The sequence below is a fragment of the Amyelois transitella genome, chromosome 13 (assembly GCF_032362555.1).
Source record: "Amyelois transitella isolate CPQ chromosome 13, ilAmyTran1.1, whole genome shotgun sequence".
Classification (NCBI taxonomy): domain Eukaryota; kingdom Metazoa; phylum Arthropoda; class Insecta; order Lepidoptera; family Pyralidae; genus Amyelois; species Amyelois transitella.
Window position 1 is genome coordinate 1,345,638 of NC_083516.1, and position 26,809 is coordinate 1,372,446.

Below are 26,809 nucleotides of genomic sequence, written 5' to 3' on the forward strand. Positions count from 1 at the left end.
GTGAAAAACCTCATTATTTTGGGACTAGAGTAGTTGCAAATTTAAGTTTAGACGGCCAAATCTCTGGTTGGGAAAGCCTTAATACCAACTTATGTGGACTTGTCATATTGAAAAGTATTGTTAGTGGAGATATCTGGCTCTTCACATGCATATATAAATAAATATATACGGGACAAATTACACAGACTGAGTTAGGATGTAAGTTTGAGACTTGTGTTACGAGATACTAACTCAACGATACTATATATATATTATAATACTAATATAGATAAACATCCAAGACCCAGGCTAATCAGAGAAAATTCTTTTCTCATCATGCCCTGGCCGGGATTCGAACCTGGGACCTCCGGTGTCACAGACAAGCGTACTACCGCTGCGCCATACAGGCCGACAAAATATATTATATATAATATATTCACGTCTTTACTTCTTACGGTCTACTAGGGCTAATAGTCACAAGGGATGGATTCTGCTCCTCACAATATCGACTCACTTGATTCACTACGGGGCAACTCCTTGAGGGAATAGTGGGATAGACGGATGTAAATCATATAGAATTCATAATGAATTGCCCCGCAAAATACATACATTCATATATATGTATAATCATGTCTGTATCCCTTGCGGGGTAGACCGAGCCAACAGTCTGATAGGCCACGTTCAGCTGTTTGGCTTAATGATAAAATTGAGATGAGTGACAGGCTGCTAGCCCGTCGCCTAAAAGAAGAATAAAATATTTCTTTTTAAAATAGTGACTCCTAGTTTAGCATAGAAGTGAAGTATAAGTAGACACATACATTCTGATGATACTTCTAAGGTTAAATATTCTATGAAAAGATTTGGCAAAGTTTAAATATGTCGACTGCCTAGATATCTGGTACTAGTTTTAGATTTTTTTATAAATACTGCTGATTATTTCCCACGCATATTGTAAAAGTCAGTCAAGGTTTATAAACTTTTGATTAATTTTTTAGGCGCTAAGTTAGCTACTTAAGTCAACCTATTACTGAATGACTGTTTGTAATGATTTTTGTGTGCAATAAAAGAACCTTTTATACATTCATTCCATCATAAGGGCATGGCCGTCGAGTCCTTTAAAGAATTTTGTCTCTTTCTCGGGGTAAAAAGGGATAAATAAATATATACTGGTCAAATTACACAGATTGAGTTAGCCTTTAAGTAAGTTCATGTTTTGTTACGAGACTCTAACTCAACGATACTATATTTTATGATAAATACTTAAACCTATTAATAGAAAAAGAGTTCGTTTTTCATCATGCCCTGGCCGGGATTCGAACACGAAACTCTGGACTAGACCTACCTAAAAACACGTATATGTTAGTTCATGAAATTGTAAAGATGTGTACGAAATCCTATTAGTAACGACTAATGTAAGACTGTGAATCTTGGAACTCTGACGCAACAACCGGTCCTACAAGTGGGTCTGCTGAAGATATTCGACTCAGTGAATATGTTCTCGAGTCTCTGAAGCTTAAGGTCCCAGATTCGTACCCAGTTAGGGAAACATGGAAAATATTTTTTATGTAATTTAAGTGTGGATTATATCATATTGCAACGCTAACTAAATATTATAGAAATATTAATTGTGTTGTACCATTAAATTTTTTAAGTACATATATAAAATTAATATATCTGATAACATACTCAGGTAAGGCATGATAATCAATATGCTGTGTAATTTGACAAAGTTTCATCAAGATCATAATTATTTAAATAATTAGGCTCTGATATTAAAATACCATAGATGGTTACATAATAGAAACAATTTTAATAGTGTACCACTTTATTTTCTCTTGATTCAGATACATAATGTATATAGACGTACGTCTATATCCCTTGCGGGGTAGATAGAACCAACAGTCTTGAAAAAATTTAAAAACCACTTTCAGCTGTATGGCTTTATGATGGAATTGAGATTCAAATAGTGACAGGTTGCTAGTCCGTTGCCTAAAAAATAATCCGAAGAGTTTATACGCCTATCACTTAGTCGCCTTTTACGTCATCCAAGGCAATATCCAACAATATATTTATTGTTTTAGAGTACGTATCCACTATTGATTGTTTTAGAGTACATATAAGTACGTATCATTTACAATCAAAATTGAATTTGATTGCATGTACCTAAATGTTTACAGATTTACCAGACCAAAGTTCTGATGAACTAACCTTTAAGGGAGAAGGGTTCGAATCGATTTGAAAGGATGCGCCGTAGAAGGACAAATAAAATTAAATTCAGAAATCGCACTATCGTTGTCTGATGGTTAACGCTTTGATTTGTAAGTCCCGGGTTCGAATGCAATTGGATTTTTGTTTTTAAGTTGACTTCGTCTCTAATTACCAAAACTATATATAAGATAGACTACATAATAGACTATAAATTACTACTAAATCTTTTATTCCAAGTTCTTTGTCCAAAATTTCATCAAAATATGTGAACCGCCTTTTGAGTTTATTTATTACAAAAAAAAAGCTACAAATCTCTGTAAAATAATAGAATGGATTGGATAGTACACCTTAATTTAAATAACCAGCTTCCAGAAAAAGCTGTGTGGTTTGTCCCTTATATCTTTATTTATTACTGGTGTCATAGTATGTAAGGGTCAGGTCAAAAGTACCCGAAACCGCCGAGCTTGCATGAAGAGAGTTATGAATGTGGATGAAGCGAAGGAAATATGCAGAGATCGTGGCAAGTGGAAAGAGGTAGTCTCTGCCTACCCCTCCGGGAAAGAGGCGTGATTTTATGTATGTATGTCATAGTATGTAAGTGTGTGTTATAAAGGTACATTCATTCATTAGTAGTTAATCCAAGAACGAAGTAGTATCACCAAATGAGGACATTGAGCAATCCTATTGATGACACGAGCATGAGTCACGACGAGGCCTATCACGTTCAGAGGTCGTCTGTGTAAATTGGGTTTAGTGCTTTTGTACCAGACTATGACCTAGAGGAAATTACTAAAGCTCAACGTTACCTTCGAGTACTATATATGTGTGGCGAAATCTATACGCCACAAGTCACAAAAATAAAATCACGCGACGCTATCAGTCAAAAAACAGCGAAAAACCTAAATCGCGCAAGCAAAGATTTTAGGGATTGGAGCTATATATACAACCTCCGACACAACATCGTCGGAGCCGCGGTTCCCCAGGCATAACGCCTAGCCTGGCGGAAGATCTTCCCTTTGGTGGCGGTCGAGCCGAATCATCGCTCCCGCTACAAATATATATTATCTGTAGGAAGTATAGTTACATAGGTAGTCTCTGCCTACCCCTCCGGGAAATAGGCGTGATTTTATGTATGTATGTCTGTAAGTATGGTTACAAAGTCAGTTATTACTGCAGAAGATTTACAATTAGGTACACAAATTAATTAGGGTGTGAGTTGCAGGAATACAAAAAGATCAAATTTAAATATCTTACTAATATATAAATGCGAAAGTTTGTGAGTATGTCAGGATGTCTGTATGGATGTTTGTTACTCTTTCACGCAAAAAACTGCTAAACCGATTACGTTGAAATTTGGTATGTAGGTAGCTGAAGACCCAGAATAACATATACAGGCTAATTTTTAACCCGGAGATCCCGCGGGATTGATTGTTAAGTTATGATAGGCCACTAGTATGAAAGAACGCGGCCTTACATTAATGAGGATATTGGCCTTACATGAATACATTCATAGGTTTTCAATTCGCAACAAAGGGCTTGTCCTAAGTGATCTAGTTAGTGGCTGACTATTGGATTGAGGACTATTTGACGGCGACAGAAGTGAAGGGCTGCTGTCTGGACCTTATAGTACACGAGTATACCTACAGTATACAGTACGCACGTGAGACATACCTAATTGGCACATGTGGGTCATTGCTAAATGTTAGCTCACGAAACTATATTAATAATACATACGTACATATATATATAATCACGTCTGTATACCTTGCGGGGTAGACAGAGCCCAACAGTTTTGAAAAGACTGATGACCACGTTCAGCTGTTCGGCATAATGATAGAATATACAGTAATATATGTATAGTACAGACGTAGTTATAATGAATGGATTTCCATTAACTATCAACAAATCTTTAGAACACATACTATCTATGAATATGTATGAACAAGTGAGATATTTCTAGGGAAAGTCCTTACATAATTACCTACGCACATACCCCGTGTGGTCTTCGTAAGCTTTTCCAACGAATTACATAATAATTATGCGTATGGTGCCGTTTTCTGGGACATATGCCTTATTTTGTACTCAGGTAGTAGTTAAAAATATAGACATACATAGTATGTCTGTACTTGAAAGATAAACATAACATAATCACGTCCACATCCCCTGCGGGGCAAACAGAGCCAACGAATTGAGATTCAAATAGTGACAGGTTGCTAGCCCGTCGCCTAAAAGGGGAATCCCAAGTTCAAAATTTTTATTTATTATTATGGGACATTTCGACATAACTTTTGGTTTCAAAACATTGGTTGACGTCAAATTAGTAAATTAAAACTAAGTACACAGCCGCTTTTAAAACGTCAGTGCCGAAGAAGCGGTACTATATTTCACTGCAGCATTTTCTTCAAAAACATCAACATCACAATTATCAAAACTTAGAACATTTCTTACGAACGAGAGAATAACATTGTTATGATTAATTGATTTATACGGCTTTTATCCAAATAACATACATTAAGAAAATTCGAAGTCTAAGTTTAGGAATGTTGGTATAGGAATGCCGATTCACCTTTTATATTTTAGTATGAAATACTACGTCATTGGTCAATTTTAACTAAGGCGAAACCACATTTTTGTGAAATTTGTCACAAATGACGGACCGGTTTATAACATAGTCGTTTGTGAAATGTAGTAGGTGATGGTAGTTAAGTTATAATAATTTAGGAGCATACATGTTACTGTAAAAGCAGGAACTACGGTAAATCCTAATATATTCCAATAAAACCTAAGATTTACCAACTCTTAATGGTAAATTTTACCAACCCATGCCGGTAAATCCTAAGATTTTCTGAAAAAACCTAAGATTTACCTGTATACGGGCTTTTACAGTAGCATATACATGGAATTCGTAAAGGACGACTTTGACCGAGGCGATGAGCTAACAAACTGTTATTTGAATCTCAATCCATCATAAAGCCATACAGCTGAACGTGGCCTTTCAGTCTTTTCACGGCTCGGTCTGCCCCGCAAGGAATATAGACGTGACTCTATGTATGTATGTTATGTAAGTATACATATATATGAGGATGACGAAGCCCAGAAAAATTTTCATTAACATTCTAGATATTAATATGTTTTGGTAGTTATTACATACGCATGAAGATTTTGAAATTATCTTCACTACATAGTATAAAACAAAGTCGCTATTTTAGTCTGTTTGTCTGTATGCTTAAATCTTTAAAATTACGCAACGGATTTTGATGCGGTTTTTTGTAACAGGTAGAGTGATTCAAGAGGAAGGTTTTTATGAATAATAACATTTATAATTTTGCACCCGTGCGAAGCCGGGGCGGATCGCTAGTTTTGCTATAAAGTTATGTCAATGTCTCAAACATAATGGGAAAACTCAGTTTGTTTATTGTCCCCGTCAATTGTCGGTAACGCAAGAAATACTACAATACCTAAGCTAACGTTTTGTGTTCGCGCAAAAAAAATATGACATTGTCTTTCAAATTATCCAACAGTCGAGAGCTGAGGTAAATTGAAGAATGGAAGAGTGCGTACTTATTTAAAACATCAACCTTTTTTGATCCTATCTATACTAATATTATAAAGCTGAAGAGTTTGTTTGTTTGTTTAAACGCGCTAATCTTAGGAACTAGTGGTTCGAATTGAAAAATTCTTTTTGCGTTGAATACGTACTTATAGAGGAAGGCTTTAGGCTATAAACATCACGCTGCAACTATAAGGAGCAAAGAAATAATGGAATATGGGAAAAAAAACGGTATAATAATAGTAATATTGTAGTACACTAATTTATTTCTCTATGTCGGTAGAATTGGAATCCCAAATTTATCAAGTTTTGATGAATTCTTTAGTCTCACAACTTATTTCATTTCACTCGCTTTAGTAATTGTTGAGAAAAAATTAATAACTAAAATGTTCTTATTGATGTTAAATGTAATCTTATCATATTTACATTTTAATCAAATCAATGCTTTAAAAAAGTAACGTTGATGATAAATTAAGGACCACTCTATAAGATAATAGAACTCTTTAGAAAATTACACTTACCTTGTTGAAAGCTTCTTTCTTCTCTCAGCTCTTCTTATATCTTCTCGTCCCTTAAGTAATTGTTTTTATGTCAAACACAATTTAAAGCCAAAAAACATTCAAAATGTTTAATTTTATGTAATCAAAAGTAAGTCAACCAATGAAGTGACTTTTATTTTGTCATTATTTTATGAGAATTTTAATTTTATTGTGTTATGTAATTTTGGAATGATATTTTTCACATCCCTCTTTTTTTTTCATTTGTAAATCCACCAAAACATATAATATTTTTTTTAAGTTACTATGTATAAAAAATTCGAAAATAATATAAAATTATATGATAATACTTTATTACAAACCTTTTATTTTCTTCTCTTAAGTTACAATACAAATTCATATATTTTTCGCACACATTACAATGCCCGATCCTAATCTTGTATGTACATTTTAATGGTAACAATTAATATTAGTAATTTATCTTTAAATAATCTTATTCCTATGACAATTTGTAAATTCGAAGTCCTTGCTATACCAAAACGAACTAACATAAAATAATATACATTTTTTGGTACAAAAAAACTTCTATAAAAACCTAAGAATAAAGTTAAAGCTATGAATCTCTCTATTATGACTATAATGAAAATGTTGAGACAAATATATAGTATTTATGTACATGAAGTATAAAAATAACGTATATATTTCGAACCAGTTTAATATTTTTGTGTGTTTTTTTTTAATCTTAGTGTAGAAATAGTCGAACACAGAAGACTTTTTAAAATCTTATATTTGATATATCAGTCGTTCAGCACTATTATGGCCAGAAAAGGTTCAATGAATGAGAACCATGTCTTTAAAATTAAAACGCAGACCACTTTAAGTGTCTGGGGCCGGGGTAGTGGTTAAACCTTTCCTCGGCACAAAAGACGGTCTGAATCCTGGTCTTATCGGTTTTATTAATAACCTTCTTTCTGTCGTTGATCTTGGTGTCTCCGTTGTAAACGTTCTTGGCTTAACTGTTGTTTTGGTCACTGCCTTTCTGCTATCTATTGGAACATTCTGAGCTCTGTTTCCTGTAAATCTGGATTTACCTGGTACAAATCCTGAGGTTTTATTTGCTTTTTGTCCTAAACTTGGAGAAACTGTTGCATTAATTTTGTTATTAGCACGAGACACTTGACGAGTAGCGTTAAATGGTTTAATTATTGGTCTCCTAGGGAAATATTTTGATCGTTTTGCATCCAATGGTGAGAATTTCTGTGTAGTTGTCTCCTCTGGAATTGTTTCTGTTGTTGGGTCCTCAGTTGTAGCTGTGGTTGGAGCTTCAGTTGATAATGTTGTTGTTGTTCGCACTGTTGTCAAAAGTTGTATAACTGGACTAGAAGCCTTTTCTGTGGTAGTTGTAGATGCTATAGTGACAGTTGAAGATATTGCTTCTGAAGTTTTAGGAAGGACCGAAATGCTAACGGGATATTTGACCGTGCTTTCTTCATTCACTGATGCTCCGGCAAACTCTTGACCTTTAGCAAATGTGATTATACTGCGACCTGCTTCTGGTTTTATCACTTGTAGTTTAACAATATTACCCTCATCTTTTTGGTTGGGTAATGACGAGGAATAAACAACAAATGGTTGGTTTCTTTTGTCGTTGCTACTTGTTCTGTCTATTAAAGGATTTTCGGTTTTGAATAGAGATTCTAAAGGTAACGTTGATGGGTCTGTAAAAACAGTACGTGGTGTTATTATTTCAAAACTTTTGGCACCTTTGTTGTCTGATTTCTCATTTTCATATGCCGCCGGTATGAATTGCCACTCAGAAGGGTTTGTGAGCTCTTCTGATTTGTCTGATTTTTTTTCCTCATTAATATAACTTAAGAAGTCATCACCTGGCAATCGTTCAATACGATCTTTGTTTTCATTATTTTCATTTACTTTCTTCACGTGACGATAAGCTTCGTTGACACTTTCAGAAGCTAGCAAATTCTCCCTGGGAGCGTCAGCAAAATTTTGGAGTGCTCTTGCATTCCTGGCTTCATCAATACGTATGTTATTGTCAGGTAGATTTTCAACAGGGTATACATGTCCAAGTTTAGTTAAATAAATTGGTATTTCATCTTCAACAATTTTTATGAAACTAAACCTACTGACTTCTCCAATCTTATCAACTACAGGTTTCTTTTCAACCATAATCTCCCCCTCTTCAACAAGTGTAGTTTCGTTATTTTTGTTGAGGCGATGTTTGTCCAATTTAGAATTAATTTCGACACTTCTACTAACTGAGAAAAGTTTATCGAATTGTGTCTTAATTTTAGGAGGTACTTGTGAGACAGTAGTTGTAGTATCAGGTAAAAATTCTGTTGTTACTTCTACATTATTTACAGTGTTACTAACAGGACCTCTAGCATTAATAATTTGGTTTTCTAATTCAGATTCTGTATTTGTAGAATCATCTTGTGTTGTTGGATAATTTGTAGTGATTTCTAAATAATCATCAGTGTCCGCATTGGGTTCCATTACAAAATTAGTAGTTGTTTCATTTTCTACACTGTATGTTGAAGTGGCATCGTCAGATTGTTCAGTAATGGTACTCGTTGATTCGGTCATAGATAAATAATCATCATCAGCAGTAGCCATTTCAGTTTCAGCGTCTGAAACTGTTGTACTAAATTCGTCACTTTCTGTAGAAGTAATTTGTTTATTCTCTATTGTAGTTTTTGTTGTTGTAGAAACAGGTGTATTATATACTGGAACATTCTGAACACGTTTCTTTGTGTCAACTGGCTTGTTAGGACCGAATCTATTAAACACAGCCGTTCTATTCTGAGAGCCACTAGACAGTTTTTTTGTTGTTTCGGTTGTGGACGATGACCTAAATGTGTTTGAGTTAACAATTCTTGGTTTGAAGCCTGGTTTCACCGAAGTTGACGTATATTTATTAGTAAGTGAAACTCCTCTAGGAATTTCTTCATCTTGATCTTCTTCCGCATCGTACTCTTCTTCACTTTGATCCTTTCCTTTTTGAGTAGGATTTCTACTGAACAACTGGCCAGCAGGCACAAGCACTAGTGAATTTTCAGGCTCTACGTCCAAAATTTCTTCATCAGAATATTCTTCTTCATCTTCATCTTTTGTAGTTGTACGTACCGTAGTAAACGGCCGTCTTGTTCTCGGTGTAAATAAAGGCCTTCTCGTAGTTGCTGGTCTAAACGATTCCCTTTCTACAGTTGATGGACTGGTATACACACCAGGGTTATATTTTCTACTGAATGTTCGACTACTTGATGGTACAGATTGTTCTGTCGTTGAGGTAAATAATCTTTTGGAAGGTCTGTAAGGTATTCTTGTACGGAACGAAGATGGTGGTACTTGAACAGTTGTACTAGTTGTAGTTTCTAATCGAGATTCTTCAGTTACCGGTACTGGCATCTCAGATGACGATTCAGAAATATCTATTGATTTTTGTTCATTTTCTATAATTACTTCGGGTTTTTTATCTGTTTTACTATCTGTATTTTCCTTTGATTCAGTAACATTTTCTTCTGTTGTATCAAGTTGCTGTTGAGTTTCAATATTAGAAGAATCTTTTTCAGGTTGAGACTCAACTGAACCCGTGTTTGATCCCATTTCATTTTCATCAGACTGAGTTTCATTTTCTGTGGCATCTTGTTTGATAGATATTTCGTTATTGGTATTTGAGTGGCTTTCAGTTTCCACTCTTGGATTATCTTCGTCTTCATTTTCTTCATCACCGCGAATTGGTTCTGAAGTTGTTGACACAGTCGATGATGCTAATAAACTAGGTCGTGTTTTTTCACCATAGTTGACAATGGCCTCTGTTGTTATGTCTTTTGATGCAGTATTTAAGGAACCAACAGATTTAGCTGTAATTTCTTGGTCATCTTCAGTGGGCCTTAATTTTTTCCGAATTATTATTCGTTTTCTTGGTGCAGATGTTGAAGAAGAAGTCTCCGAAACAATTTCACTGGTCTCTCCAGCCTCCGTTGTCGATGCTGGACGACGTCTTATAACTTTAAACCTCCGTTTTCCTGAATCTTCAATTGGTATTGTCTCTGTTGAAACTGAGGTTTCTGACGTTGAAGTAGATTGTTGCTGTGGTGCTCTTATCTTTTTAATTATTCGACGACGTTTAAGCGGTTCTTGAGTTGCTTCGTTATTTTCATCGTGCTCTTGTTCTTCAATAGCACTTTCTGATAAAGATATATCATCATGTTTATTATCAAGATCCTCATCCTCCGAGAGTTTTGTATCGGAAAGCTCACTTGGAGTTTGGGGTCTTGAAATGAATGGCAATTTACGGGCTTGAACTATAGGCGATGAGGTCGATCTGTTAATTACAAAAGGCAAGCGAGGTGGAATGCGTTGTGTACCTAAGTTCTTTTCTTCATCAGTCAGGGGCTCTTCGGGCACTGTTGTGCTGGAAGAGGATTGGAATCTTCTAACAAACGGACGCGGAGAGAATCGAGCAACTGTTGGCTGTCTCCCTTTGGGAGATTCTGTTGTGATAGGTTCTGCTTCGTTGACGGCTGTAGTTGAACTCGGTGTAAATCTGCTTCTACCCCTAGAGGGGAAGCTTGGTCTTTTAACATCTACAGTTGCCGCTGAGACTTCACTATCTTCTACTTTATCTGCGACTGTGGTGGAAGTTCTTGGTCGAAACCGTCTATCATTCTTTGGATTGAAAGATTGTCTCTGGACGAATTGTGGTGTTTCAATTTCAATTGGAGTCAATGAGATCACATCATCTGGGCTCAAATGTGGTCTAAACTGACCTCTTGATACTTGAGAAGCTGCTGCAGGCTCTGAATCGTCAATTTGTGCTGGTCTGACTCTGACTCTTTTTCTTATAAACTGTCTAGGTTCATCTGCTCCTTGGTCTGTCGTAATTTCGCGACTGTTTGGTGTAGTCGACCTAACCTTTCGAGACCGTTCAAGGTCATCTGTGTCCGAAACTATTTCGTTGGGTTTGGATAAAGGTCGGCGGCGGCTTATGAATGAATAGGTCCTGGTACTCACCTGGCTAGTCGTATACGGTGTTGCTGTTGTAGAACCTCGTCGCCTGAAGCCTGTTGGACGTGAAGGTGTACTCGAAGATGCAGTTGTTGGTAATTCCGTAGTCGTTGTGGTCGTAGTCGTTGTCGTAGTAGTAGTAGTCGGTTCGGTTTCTGTGAGAGGAGCTTCGGTCTCGGGCTGAAGAGTTTCAGCCTCAGTAGAACTTGGAGAGTTTAGGAGTGAAGCTATTTGGACGGCGAGGACTGTGGTGGGTTCAGGAGTAGCGAGCGCTTCGGGAGAGAGCGTGGTGGAGCGCGCTCTGACAATAGACTTGTACTGAGGTTGGGAAGAGATCTCTCTTTCGAGTGCCGTCCCTTGGGATTCTTCTTCAAGGTCCGTATTGCGGTATCTGGAATGAAGATTTTGATCAGTTTTCACTAAGCAAAGCATCAGAATATAAGCGTGAAATGTTTGGATGAACTCATTACATCAGCTCATCAGTATAATTGATCATAAATTGTGAATAAAACAGTATTTTTCAAGAGAAGATTCAAAAGGTTGACTCACTGTGCTGTAGTTGTCTCTTCAGTGGAGGGTCTTTGCCTGCGAATTGTGACGTACTCAGGCATGTTCTCTCTCCTAGCGCTGGCGATGTCCAAAGATGTGGGAGTCTCAGCCACAGCCACATAGGGCTCCGCACGTTCGAATAATGCATTTCTGAGGAAAAGAAAAAACATAGTTTATACATACATACATATCATGTCTATATCCCTTGCAGGGTTAACAGAGCCAATAGTCTTAAAAAGACTGACAGGCCACGTTCAGCTATTTGCTTTTAAGATAGAATTGAGATTCAAATAGTGATAGGTTGCTAGCCCATCTCCTAAAAGATGAATCGCAAGTTTATAAGCCTATCCCTTAGTCGCCTTTTACGGGAAAGAGATGGAGTGGTCCTATTCTTTTTTAATGGTGCCGGGAACCACACGGCATAAATAAATGAAAATAAATGAATTGTTCAGTTACCTAGAAGCAGTGTCATCAGCGGTATCAGTGTTATACGTTGGTCTTGCCCTCCTAATGTTGACATATTGCAGGGTTCTGGATGTGGTCCCGTCTAGCTGTTCCACCACCCTCGCTCGGGAGGGGGAGGCTGGCCTGGATTCCACCGCGGGTTCCTCAACTTCTTCATCTTCCTCAGGCCGTTCCGTCGAGGGCTGCCGGGAGCGGTTGATTGTGGTGTACCTGATGGAGAAATGTTAATTTGGTTAATGAAGCTTTATTTATGTACACAAAATTATATACAGTAGCATTTATTACAATAATTCTGGTACAAAGGTGCTACTTATTTCAAAAGAAATCTCTTCCAGTAGATAGATAGATAAAACTCTTTATTGCACCATAAGAGTAAAACATACAAAACAACATAAAACAGATAGAGATGGTACAAAGGCGGACTTATCGCTAAAGCAATCTCTTCCAGTCAACCTTTGGGTGGAAGGAAACCAAACAGGAGACCCATGAGAAGAGAGATGAATTTTGGAGCGGTATGGCGTGTGCATAAATATCAAAGCTTTATATAGGTATGCGAATTTACTCTGTGAAATAATAACGGACCAATCCCTTGCAGAATACCTGGTGTACGAAAAAATAATTGAAATTCATTTGTGTGTGATGTTCCAGAGTTTAATGCGATAAGAAATGTTGGTTATCTACTATTCTTGGCTTCATAGGATTGAGATTCAAGTAGTGACAGGTTGCCAGCCCATCGCCTAAAAAAAGAATCCCAAGTGAGTAAGCCTATCCCTTAGTCGCCTTTTACGACTTCCATGGGAAAAAGATGGAGTGGTCGCATTCTTTTTTGTACTGGTGCAAGGAACCACACGGCACTAAAGAGGATTTTTTGCAGAACAGTTTTACATAACATACCGCCACTAACATAATGGTGTACTAACATGAAATAAATTAGTATTTGTTACTTACTGAGGTCTATCTTTCTTCAGCAACACATCTTTGTCGGCTGATGGCGTAAGACCAGCATTCTGAGGCCCTCGCCGGCTATTCCCTGGTGAGCTACTTTCTTCTAATATGCTGTTGCCAAACCTTAAAAGAAATTAAATAGTTTAGACAGTGATGTAATACTTTTTCCATTCTGCCTAATAAAACCCTGGTCATGTCTGGTTACCTACCCTAGATTTATTAGTAGGAAACATTTTGATGAGAAACCTACAATACCACTAGAATGCAAGCATTATTGGGAAATGTATCGGTGATCCATATAAAAAGGTTATCGGACTGAACTGCGTATGGAGAAGATACTGTACCTATATTATTATTAACAAAAAAAAACGGTCGAATTAGCAAACTCCTCCTTTTTTGAAATCGATTAAAATATTATCTACAGCTTAGTAAACGAATTGTCTCTCGAAATCGAACGAATCTCAGACTGATGTCGATGATTGGTTGAGTCATTTTCTCTTCGCATTCGTAATCGTTCTCATTGGGTATAAATTGACGAGATCCAACTCTGTTATCATTCAGACTACTGTATGTAACAATGACCCAATATTTTTTAGGATCTCCGTTATTAACGTCACGGAAGACAGAATGTTGCTACCGTGACGTCGTGCCGCTTCGGTCTCCCCTGCGCCCCTCCACAGCGCGGGAGCCCAGGAGTCCAGGAGGCCCAGGATGTGCGCAGGAGCATATAAGAGCGCGCATGAGCATATAAGATCATCACCTTTGGACTACTACAGCGCTCACGAAATTAAGTAGCTCGCTATCCTCTGGCGGCTACTTGTTGGATCTCGTGTCCATAGATAAACCCACGCACTCTTAAATATTATTATACATACATATGGTCACGTCTTTATCCCTTGCGGGGTAGACAGAGCCAACAGTCTGGAAAAGACTGAATGGCCACGTTTAGCTATTTGGCTTAATGATAGAATTGAGATTCGAATAGTGACAGGTTGCTAACCTATCGCCTAAAAAAGAATCCCAAATTTATGAGTCCATCCCTAAGTCGCCTCTTACGACATCCATGGGAAAGAAATGGAGTGGTTCTATTCTTTTTTGTATTGGTGCCGGGAACCACACGCCACATTAAACTAGTCGTAATAAAGGTTGATGTAGTTATTCTACGAATCTTCAAATTATCTGTCATCTCTCTTACCTGTGACGTTCTACATAAACGTCACATTACTCTTGTTCCAAAAAACCATTGGCATTACTACTTACTTGCTCTTTCCTCTCGTCCTTTCCAGAACCTTGTACAGCTTCTTGTTCAGCGAAGACGGTGTGGTGGAGGACGCCCCGTCGGTGGTGAGAGAACCTTCCGATAGTTTGAGGTGCTTCTCCAGCTGTTCCACTCCACCTGAATGAGAAATAAATAAATAAATATATACGGGACAAATTACACAGATTGAGTTAGCCTCGAAGTACGTTCGAGACTTGTGTTACGAGATACTAACTCAACGATACTATATACATACATACATAACATCACGCCTCTTTCCCGTTGGGGTAGGCAGAGACTACCTCTTTCCACTTGCCACGATCTCTGCATACTTCCTTCGCTTCATCCACGTTTATAACTCTCTTCATGCAAGCTCGGCGGTTTCGGGTACTTTTGACCTGACCCTTTACGATTCTATATTTTATAATAAATACTTATATAGATAAACATCCAAACCCAGGCCAATCAGAGAAAGTTATTTCCTCATCATGCCCTGACCGGGATTCCAACCCGGGACCTCCGGTGTGACAGACAAGCTTATTTACCGCTGCGCCACAGAGGCCGTTATAGAAACCATTGGTTATGAGAAAAACTTCTTCAACAGAGTTGTGAACTTTTGTGATAGGTTTGAAATGTTAAACTCGCGTGGATACGTGACTTGATCGAAAATTGTTAAGATTGGCGCGAATGTGCGTGTGTGTCAATTCTATCATTAAGCCAAACAGCTGAACGTGGCCTATCAGTCTTTTCAAGACTGTTGGCTCTGTCTACCCCACAAGGGATATAGACGTGACCATATGTATGTATGTATGTATGTGCGGCCTATCAGTCTTTTCAAGATTGTTGGCTCTGTTTACCCCACAAGGGATATAGACGTGACGATATGTATGTATGTATGTGCGTGTGTGTTGGTGTTAGCGCGTGCTGTGCGAGTTTGTGTCTGTGTGTGTTAGTGCGAAACCATTTAAAATTAATATTCGTGTAACAAAATTAGTTCTGGGAACATTTCCAAAGTCAGACTGTCTGCTTTTTTCATTGAACGTATTCTGTTCCTTCAGCTGAGGAATTTTCAAGGGAAAAGTAATTATAGGCATTGTTTGAGCTTGCGTGTACGTCCTTAGACATTACATCTTGCTTACCATCAGACTGTCATGTGTGACCATATTTAACTTTATCCGGTTCTCAGAAATCCTTACTTTTGAAGCCATTTGCATGTAGGTACATAATAATTTCTAGAATTCTATTCAATTCAAATTTAATTAACGATTTCCGATAACGGCTAGTGTGGTTCCCGGCACCAATACAAAAAAAAATAGGACCACTCCATCTCTTTCCCATGGATGTCGTAAAAGGCGACTAAGGGATAGGTTTATATACTTGGGATTCTTTTTTTGGCGATGGGCTAACAACCTGTCACTATTTAAATCTCAATTATATCATTAAGCCAAATAGCTGAACGTGGCCATTCAGTCTATTCGAGACTGTTGGCTCTGTCTACCCCGCAAGGGATATAGACGTGGCCATATGTATGTAACGATTTTCGGTACTCACCGACTTTCTTGATGAGATCAATAAGCTCTTTGATGACTTTAGGATCTTCGGCATCAATATCTGCAGCGTCCTCCTGGACATCATCTTCATATTCTTCTTCAGTCTGCACAAAAACATAGGTATAAGAAGAAGTTGGAATTTGTTTTTGCACCTATTATAATAATATTTTCGTTTTTGGCCATTTCTATCAGATTGTGAATTCTTTATTAACAACTAGCTGTGCCCGCGACTTCGTCCGCGTGGAATAGTTATTTTGGGCATCATTGAAGCCCCCAAGAATGAATAATTTTCCCCGTTTTTTTCACATATTAAAGCCTCCCTCGATAAATGGTCTTTTCAACGCAAAAAGAATTTTTCAATTCGAACCAGTAGTTACTGAGCTTAGCGCGTTCAAACAAACAAACAAACTCATCAGCCCTATAATATTAGTATAGATAAACTAAACTTAAGGCCGAACTAAAACATAACTTAAGTATAATTATATCTAAAATTTTTGAATAATAAAAAAAACTATTCTAAATTATAGATATAATAATTTTTTATTTATATTTTGAATCTAGGAAGGGTTTCCATCACGCAGGCAGCATTCCCGCGCTGTATTGCAATAGCATACGCCGCGCAAGAAAGCTGCCTGCGCGTGAGTCACCTGTTTTTAATTTTCTATTTTACCTCACCACAAAATCGGTACAAATAATAAAGAAAAATACATATTTGATCGAATTTTGCAGTTTGTTAACATATGTATGTACATACATACATGAAATCACGCCTTTTCCCAGAGGGGTAGGCAGAGATTACATACTTCGACTTGCCAATTATTATTTATTAAGTATTAATATTTTTTTACTACTTTTAGAAGTACATATTTCGGTCAGCCCTTTCTGGGCCCTGCCGGGCCCGCCACCACCCATGCACCTACCAACATCTTGTTATACGGTGCGAATCGTGGGAGAAGGGCGCCCTAATGCTCTTAGGCTCTCTGTAAGGGCGCGCCTATGCTTGACTCCCTACAAGTTGTATTCCGGCAGGTTTTTGTCCCCCGCCGGATCACCGGATCCGGCTAATGTCTGCCCCCTCTTTGGGGGTGAGTACAGCACACTGACAGTACTCGTGTACTCGTCCGTCGACGACCGGGGTCTTCATTCCTCTCCAGCAAAACCTCTGACAAACTTGATGGTCAACTTGTATTGCCTCTCTCGATATTTCGGTAAGTTAAAATTGTGTTAATATTTTCAAAAACCTGCCGTGTGGTTCCCGGCACCATTACAAAAAAGAATAGGACCACTCCATCTCTTTCCCACGGATGTCGTAAAAAGCGACTAAGAGATAGGCTTATAAACTTGGGATTCCTCTTTTAGGCGATGGGCTTGCAACCTGTCACTTTTTGAATCTCAATTCTATCGCCAAACAGCTGAGCGTGGCCTATTAGTCTTTTCAAGACTGGTGGCTCTGTCTACCCCGCTTGGGATATAGACGTGTTCATGTGTATGTTTTCAAAAACAACCATTCATACCTCTGGCTCGGGAGTAGTAGTAGTGGTAGTAGTAGTAGTAGTGGTCCTAAACAGCACTGAGTTCTTGGTGCTCAGCTTGATAGGCTTCCTGGTGGTAGTGGTAGTGGTGGTGGTGGGGGGGGCGGCCTTGGGGGTGGCCTTGGTGGTGGCGCTGGGCTTCTTGCAGAGGACGTTGCGAGCGAAGTCGCAGGAGTCGGCGGCCTTGTTGAAGAAGAGACCTGGAAGTTAAACATTATGATAAGTAAATAAATAAATATATATGGGACAAATTGCACAGATTGAGTTAGCCTCGAAGTAAGTTCGAGACTTGTGTTACGAGATACTAACTCAACGATACTACCTATATTTTATAATAAATACTTATATAGATAAACATCCGAGAGACAGGCCAATTAGAAAAAGTTCTTTTCTCAGCATGCCCTGGCCGGGATTCGAACCCGGGACATCCGATGACACAGAAGAAGAGATATGAACTTGGGATTCTTCTAACAGGCGATGGGCTAGCAACCGGTCACTATTTGAGTCTCAATTCCATCATTAAGCCTAACAGCTGAACGTGGCCTGTCAGTTTTTCAAGACTTCTGGCTCTGCCTACCCCGCAAGTGATTATATGAATGAATGGTATAATCTGTTGCCTAACCTTATATAATCTTATGCCACACCAAAAAATCCGAAAATTAAGGAAATGCTTGGAAAAGTTCTACCTAAAAAAGCCCATGACAGCTAATAATTTTGTATAATCTGTGGCATTGTGAGGCATGTTTAGTCTAGGTTCGTAATTCGTTCAGATTTATTTTCTATTGTCAAACGTTATGAAAAAAAGATAAACTTATTGAAGCGAGAGACATTTGTACACAAAAGACAAAAGGCTTTTTTGCAAGTACTTACCAGAAGGGCACGTAAATTGATGGGCCACGATGCCAAGGTTTGAGGGTCCAGAGTCCAGGCACCAGAAATATTTCTTACAGTCGCGTGGGTGCGGGAAGAAACCTTCATCTGTGCACTTGAAATCTAAAAAACAGGGTAAGAATTTTTTTCTTTAGAAGTATTGTTTTACATACTACATACGTGCATATGGTCACGTCTATATCCCTTGCGGGATAGAAAGAGCCAACAGTCTTTAAAAGACTGATCGGCCACGTTCAGCTGCTCGGCTTAATGGTGGAATTGAGATTCAAATAGTGACAGGTTGCTAGCCCATCGCCTAAAAAAAGAATCCCAAGTTTGTAAGCCTATCCCTTAGTCGCCTTTTAAGACATCCATGGGAAAGAGGTAAAGTGGTCCTATTCTTTTTTGTATTGGTGCCGAGAACTTCACGGCACTAATTCTAATTCTTACATACTATTGATTTTAAAGCGTACAGCTGAACGTGAACTTCCAGTCCATTCAAACCTGTTGGCTCTGTCTTCCCCGCAAGGGATATAGACATGATTATACGTAAATAATTTACCAAAGTGTGGTTAATTCCATAGAGTCAGACAGGAACAAGTTTTTGTTATAAAATTGTTATTACTATAGACAATGTAATAGCATTTATTATTTCTTTTAATAGTTGGTCTCTATTGTCATTCAGAATTGACGCGAAGTTTCTTACAGCCTTCTCTTAAATTTCTCTTGATTAATGTATTACCTGATCCTGGGTCGGGAGTGGTGGGGGGTTCCGGAGTGATGATGTTCCACGATGGAGTGGTGCTGGTAACCGAGGAACTCTTCCGTTTGCTACTCAATGTTCTGGAAAAGAAGATTGGAAAATGCGTTGAATTTCGATATTAAATCTTAGATCCTTTTGTGTAAACAAATACATAAGTAAATATATATGTATATAAACTATTATATGTAAGTGTAATAAGTAACATATATAATATATAAGATTTATACTAATATTAAAAAGCTGAAGAGTTTGTTTGTGTGTTTGAACGTGCTAATCTCAGGAACTAATGGTTCGAATTGAAAAACTTCGTCCGCGTGGAATAGTTATTTTGGGCATCATTGAAGCCCTCAAAAGGATGAATAATTTTCCCCGTTTTTTTTACATTTTCCAGTATTTCTTCGCTCCATATAGTTGCAACGTGACGTTTTAGCCTAAAGCCTTCCTCGATAAATGGTCTATACAACACAAAAATATTTTTTTAATTCGAACCAGTAGTTCCTGAGATTAGCGCGTTCAAAAAAACAAACTCTTCTGTTTTATAATATAAGTATAAATAAATTACGATTTTTCTATCGTTTGTACTATCCTTTCTTGAACGAGATATGAATATCTACATACATACATATGGTCACGTCTATATCTTAATCGACTAAGGATAGGCTTACAAACTTGGGATTCTTTTTTAGGCGATGGGCTAGCAACCTGTCACTATTTGAATCTCAATTCTATCATTAAGTCAAATAGCTGAACGTGGCCACTCAGTCTTTTAAAGACTGTTGGCTCTGTCTACCCCGCACGGGACATAGACGTGACCATATGCATGCATGCAATATCTATATGATTATTTCCCCTTACTTGGCCGCTGTCGAAGGTTTGGCCGTGGTGGTTGTGGTGGTGGAGCTGCGAGGTCGGTTTCTTCGCCTGGAACTAGCGCGGGTCGCGGCTTGAGGTCTCTCAGTCACTATAGCATTGTCCGTGGCTCTGAAATCATGGGAATAATCTTATAAGACCAAATTTTTCATACGAGTCCCAATTCTTATGAATGAGTTGAGTGTAATCTGACTAGTGTGCTGTTCTTAATTATCAAATTCAAATTCAAAATTCAATTCAAAATTTTTATTCATTATTATAGGATACTATATTATATATCGGAATATCGTCTTTCTTAATCTAGGTATACTAATATTATAAAGCTGAAGAGTTTGTTTGTTTGAACGCGCTTATCTCAGGAACAACTGGTTCGAATTGAAAAATTATTTTTGCGTTGAATAGACCATTTATCGAGGAAGGCTTTAGGCTGTAAAACATCACACTGCAACTATAATGAAAAATGTAAAAAAAAAAAAAGTGGAAAATTATTCATCCTTAAGGGCTTCAATATTACCCGAAATAACTATTCCACGCGGACGGAGTCGCGGGCACAGCTAGTATATTTATAAAACTTGAGCAACCACCGACGTTGGGCAATATAGACCTAGTTATGATGTCTCATATTTTCTATTGAAATCTACGCATGTATCTATCTAATATATTTAAACGAGCAATCCTCATCCTCACTCCTCACTAATAATAAAGAGGAAAGATTTGTATTTTTGTATGTTTGTGTGGAATAAACTCAAAAACTACTGGTCCGATTTTGATAAAATTTATATTTAGGCACAGATATAGAATAGACCTTCAAAAGTGACATAGGCATAAATTTCTTTTGAAATAAATTAGTTTTCAGGTAGATTATTCAACATTTATAAAGTAATCCGGGAAAAAAAGCGCTACCGAAAATCTTTCCGTGCGTGCGCTGGATCCACTGTTGATTATACAGACATACAATGTATTACAAAAATTAAGGATTTTTGCAGATCTATAAAAAAGTCCGCGACACGATATATCTAACTTCTATAATTTAGTAACTACAAGGTATTTTGTGCGTAAAAAAATAATATAAATTAAAAGGTGCGTTTTGAGAATTATTATTACACAAGCATATTAATCCTTATGATTGACAGTTGTTTTATCATCAAGATAATTTTACGGAGATAAACTTTGTCCTTTACAGCTCAGTGATTGGATAAATAGATTCTGAAATATCGTGAAATTAAAAACACGCACTCCAAATTATTTTAAGTACCTACGTCACGCGAACGCGCTTGCCGCATAGGTTACGCGGTGTCTCGATCGCCTGAGAGAAATGTTTACTCTTCGTTTATTTCAAAATATAAAACACAAAAAAATGTCCGCCCGTGCGAAGCCGGGGCGGGCCGCTAGTTCTTGTATATATATAATCAGGATCTCGAAAACGGCTCCAACGATTTTCATGATAGTTACAGATTAAAGGCTTTTCGGCTCAAGAAATCGATTTATCAAGGTCCTAGGTTCGAGAAAAGCTCGGTTCCCAAGATATATAAACATTTTAAAAACCGCGTTTTAAGAAACTATGTCAGCGCCATCTCTGGTAGACCCAGCAAAGCTCGGTCAACCGGGTACTGTTAATTATACCTTCTCATATAGTTTTATTTTAAGAATATAAGTTCTATACTCTATACAAGGGGCACAGCTAGTTTGATAATTAAAAAAACTCACCCTATCCTGACGATGTAAGCTTCCTTGGCGGCTTCGATCAAGGGATAAGGCTTGCCGTGACAGGTACCGCGGAAGTCGTCATTGTCAATAGACCAGAACATGATACCTGTAAAACATTAATGTTTTCAAGCCGCTTCAATAGTTTGTATTGTATTGTATTGGTGCCGTGTGGTTCCCGGCACTAATACAAAAAAGAATAGGACCACTCTATCTCTCTCCCATGGATGTCGTAAAAGGCGACTAAGGGATAGGCTTACAAACTTGCGATTCTTTTTTTAGGCGATGGGCTAGCAACCTGTCATTATTTGAATCTCAATTCTATCATTAAGCCAAATAGCTGAGCGTGGCCTATCAGTCTTTTCAAGACTGTTGGCTCTGTCTACCCCACAAGGGATATAGACGTGACCATATGTATGTATGTATTTTAATTTTAGCCTTTATACCGCTTGGACCCTCAGTGGTATAAAGCTGGTTTATGCTCTTGCTACAGTCCCAGAATAGGAGAGATATGTACTACACGAAGCACTAATGTCTGCCCTATGTGACTCTGCCAACAGGGAAACCTTACCCAGTTTGGATTGAATACCCATTTTGACCTTGATCTTAGTTTTCGTGTCTAAGCACCCAACAGCTTCCTTACCTCCAAGACCATTTTCAGCAACATACTCGGCCTTCCTCTTCACAATCTCTATATCATCGTAACCGACCCACTGGTTTCCCTTATAAGCTACAGGACCCATGGCCTTAGGGTTCGGGTACATCACAGTCCAGGGTTCTTCGTCTTCTTCCTCGGATTCTTCATCGGAATCATCATCGTCATCGTCGTCTTTGGGAACGCTGCGTTTGCGCTCTTTTGGTTTTAGGTATTCGCAGATCTGAAATAGAAATTAAATGTTGTCAACCTTTGAAAAATAATAGGAAATCTAACTGACTTAACAAAAGTGTTAAACACCAATGTGCGCAATCTTAATTGATCTGATAAATGATGCAAGTAGAATCATAGCAAGAATTAGTTTTGTTATTTATTATTCAGATACAAGATAGATAGATAAAACTCTTTATTTCGCAATGAGACAGCACAAAACACACAGAGATGGTAAAAAGGCGGACTTATCGCTCATGCAAATTGCAACACTTAAAATTAATATGGAAATCAGACAAACTTTTTTCCCGAAATTTACCGAACTTCTTGTTTTATTTAAGTATTAGTTTATGTACTTTCTTAATTTTTTCCGCATAATACTTAATCACTTAAAATATAGATGGATTTACTTAGAAATATATTGTATTAGCTAAGATCCTGTTAAAAAATATACTGTTTTTGTGAAGTACTTATTCGATCGTTTATCGTCGTACCAAGTACGCGATTCAAGTTCAGATAAGTATTTTGATTCAGTTCAGATTCAGATTGTTCAGATAATTTGCGTTTTAGCACCTATAATTTCTGCGAATTTTCCTCACCTCATAATAAGCCAAGTATCCTTTCTCCCTCGTGGCGTCCCCCTGTTCTCCCGGGCCGTCGGCCGGGGCTCCGATGGTGAACGCGTCAGGGTTGAACAGGGTGTACGACCGGCCGTACGTGGGTATACCCAGCACCAGCTTGTGGGGGTCCGCGCCGTTCTCCAGGTAGTATTTTATGGTGTAGTCCTTGGAACAGAGAAGTTTATCAGTTTTGAATTTATTTCATACCGGGCGGGGGACCTGGTGACCTGCAATACAGGTTCTTTTGACACCTAGCGTAGGCACCAGATCTCCACAACGATTATTGTACACAGGTATGTTTACCAGAGATAATAAGTATAATTACACATTTTTTGCCGTGTGGTTCCCGGCACCAATACAAAAAAGAATAGGACCACTTCATCTCGTTCCCATGGATGTCGTTAAAGGCGACTAAGGGAAAGGCTAATTAATAAGCTTGGGATTGTTAGTGTATGCGTTGGGCTTGCAACCTGTCACTATTTGAATCTTAATTCCATTATAAAGCCATACAGTTGAACGTGGCCATTCAGTGCTTTCAAGACTGTTGGCTCTGTCCACCCCGCAAGGGAAATAGACGTGTACGTATGTATGTAAAACTGAAGCTACTCACAATAGTAAGTTCGCTGTCATCACTATACTCATTCGGTTCTTCAAGGGGGTAGAGGGGCGCATGATGGTTCACCGCTGGTTCGAAGGCTGAATGGTAATCGTAGGTAAGCAGGTTCATCCAGTCGAGGTATCTGAAAAAAGGTTATTTATTGATTTATTTATTTATGTACACAAAATTATAAACAGGAGCATTTAATATAGTGATTTTAGTACAAAGGTGCTACTTATTTCAATAGAAATCTCCGTGTGGTTCCCGGCACAAATACAAAAAAGAATAGGACCACTCCATCTCTTTTCCATGGATGTCGTAAAAGGCGACTAAGGGATAAGCTTACAAACTTGGGATTCTTTTTTAAGGCGATGGGCTAGCAACCTGTCACTATTTGAATCTCAATTCTATCATTAAACCAAATAGCTGAACGTGGCCATTCTGTCTTTTCAAGACTGTTGGCTCTGTCTACCCCACGAGGGATATAGATGTGATTGTATGTATGTGTAAGTAGAATAGAATAGATTTATTTTCAAAATTGGATACAAGGTATCATTTATTGACGTCGCAAAACTTGAATCTAATTATATCTAGGTACTACCGCTTCCGAAGCGCGTGTGTAGAAGAAGCGGTGGACCAAATTACACTGCAGCATTTTCCCCGGACGTCAATTTACAAATATAGATATCCTAAATCTAAATAATTAAAAAAAGCCAAGTTTATAAGGTTACCCTTAGTCGTCTTTCTCGACATCCATGGGATAGACATGGAGTGTTTCTATTCTTTTTTTCAATTGGTGCCGGGAACCACACGGCGCATTATATTGTATTCCACTTTGTATATTTAAATATTCCGGCGCATTAATTGCAATTCAGTCACTGTACCTAACGATCTGCGTTTGCGTCATTTGCATACCTACTGCAGCGCAGACGCATTGTGCGACCACCATGCGTTTCCTAACGGGTATATGGCCGAATTCAAATAAGCTCTTTAGAAACAAAGGAAGTGCATACCATTTCCACTGATGTCAAATGTGAATTTTGGGTTATTGTATTTTGAATGTGATATCGCTCGTAGAAATCGTGACTACTTATAAAGACATGCATACATAAAATCACGCCTCTTTCCCGGAGGGGCAGGTAGAGACTACATCTTTCCACTAGCCACGATCTCTGCATACTTCCTTCGCTTCATCCACATTCATAACTCTCTTCATGCAAGTTCGGCGGTATCGGGTAATCTTGGCCTGACCCTATGCCAGGACGTCCTTAATTTGATCAAGATACGTATATATACTACTAGCTTTTGCCCGCGGCTTCGCCCGCGCAAATGTATTTTAGATTATAAGGATACGCCATAAAATTTCCCGTATCGTGCGGGACTGTTTTAAGTTTATATTTGATATAAATTCATATGGGTTCTCCCGCCTTGTCCCGTCTCTTCTCGTTCTGTTCCGTCCTGTCCCAACCTGTTGTGTCCCGTCCTGCCCCGTCCAGTCCTATCCTGTCCCATCCCATCCTATTTAGTGTCATCCTGCTTTCCGCAACTGATATGTATTTTTTACTAACCAATATTTAAGACTTCTCGCACTTCAACACCCATCAAAAAACGAAGTTTCATACAAACTTCCAACCCTTATTTTTCGCCCTTGAGATGCAGTTTTCAAAATCCAATGTTTTAATGATTATTTCATACTAACCAAAATTTAATTCTAAATTTCATGTGCCCAACGTTAAAATTGACGAAATTTCATACAAACTTGCAACCCCTATTTCACCCCCTTAGGAATACAATTTTCAAAATCCAATTAATGAATTGTTATTTTAATTTAATCGTAAATTTCAATCTAAAATTTCAAGTAATTATCCCACACTAAAAATGACGAAGTTTCATACAAACTTGCAACCCCTATTTCACCCCCTTAGGAAAAGAATTTCCAAAAATCCTTCCTTAGCGGATCCCTCCTAATTAAAATGTATCTTCCTGACAAATTTCATCTTTATTGGCTCAGCAAATTTCAAGTAATTATCCCACACTAAAAATGACGAAGTTTCATATAAACTTGCAACCCCTATTTCACCCCCTTAGGAAAAGAATTTCCAAAAATCCTTCCTTAGCGGATCCCTCCTAATTAAAATGTATCTTCCTGACAAATTTCATCTTTATTGGCTCAGTAGATTTCGAGATTTCGTGATTCCTAAGTGAGTGTTTTTCGCTTTTATATATATAGATGCCGTGTGGTTCCCGGCACTATTACAAAAAAGAATAGGACCACTCCATCTCTTTCCCATGGATGTCGTAAAAAGCGACTAAGGGATATGCTTATAAACTTAGGATTCCTCTTTTAGGCGATGGGCTAGCAACCTGTCACTATTTGAATCTCGGTTCTATCATTAAGCCAAATAGCTGAACGTGGCCATTCAGTCTTTTCAAGACTGTTGGCTCTGTCTACCCCGCAAGGGATATAGACGTGATCATATGTATGTATGTATGTATATATAGATAGAAGATAGATAAGAGATAGACGTCGCAACAAAATTATATGCGAACCAATGAATTGAAAACTGATGATGAAAATCGGTGTCGTGTGGTTTCCGGCACCAGTAGAAAAATGAATAGGAGCACTACATCTCTTTACCATGGATGTCGTAAATGGCGACTAAGGGATATGCTTATAAACTTGGGATTCTTTTAGGTGACGGGCTAGTTACCTGCCGAACGAGCCTATCAGTATTTTCAAGACAGTTGGCTCTGTCTACCCGGACAAGGGAAATAGACGTGATTATATGTATGTATGTATGTGTTAACGAATAAACAACTGTGCGACAAGACGTGAACCGGATTAGAATCTAACTGGCATCCTTGACTTTTTAACTTGACCTTTGGGCGTATCGCGATCACCTGCCATTATTAGGAACTACATCGTTATATTTAATTCTAGTCGATATTGTTAGTGAT

At 38.1% G+C, this 26,809-nt stretch overlaps 1 protein-coding gene across 1 annotated transcript in view; it reads right to left on the reverse strand.

The window, feature by feature from the left end:
• The window catches only part of LOC106141319 (mucin-2), a 111,241-nt gene that overhangs the window by 28,865 nt on the left and 55,567 nt on the right, over positions 1-26,809 (reverse strand). The window contains exons 6-19 of the mRNA XM_060947323.1: positions 23,864-23,993; positions 23,233-23,418; positions 22,412-22,646; positions 21,772-21,877; positions 20,050-20,175; positions 19,174-19,274; positions 18,432-18,554; positions 17,544-17,761; positions 16,031-16,133; positions 14,482-14,617; positions 13,225-13,344; positions 12,268-12,486; positions 11,812-11,961; positions 11,269-11,653 (exon numbers count right to left, since the gene is read on the reverse strand). Coding sequence (XP_060803306.1) covers positions 11,269-11,653; positions 11,812-11,961; positions 12,268-12,486; positions 13,225-13,344; positions 14,482-14,617; positions 16,031-16,133; positions 17,544-17,761; positions 18,432-18,554; positions 19,174-19,274; positions 20,050-20,175; positions 21,772-21,877; positions 22,412-22,646; positions 23,233-23,418; positions 23,864-23,993 — 2,338 coding nt within the window. The remainder of the gene's footprint in view (positions 1-11,268; positions 11,654-11,811; positions 11,962-12,267; positions 12,487-13,224; positions 13,345-14,481; positions 14,618-16,030; positions 16,134-17,543; positions 17,762-18,431; positions 18,555-19,173; positions 19,275-20,049; positions 20,176-21,771; positions 21,878-22,411; positions 22,647-23,232; positions 23,419-23,863; positions 23,994-26,809) is intronic.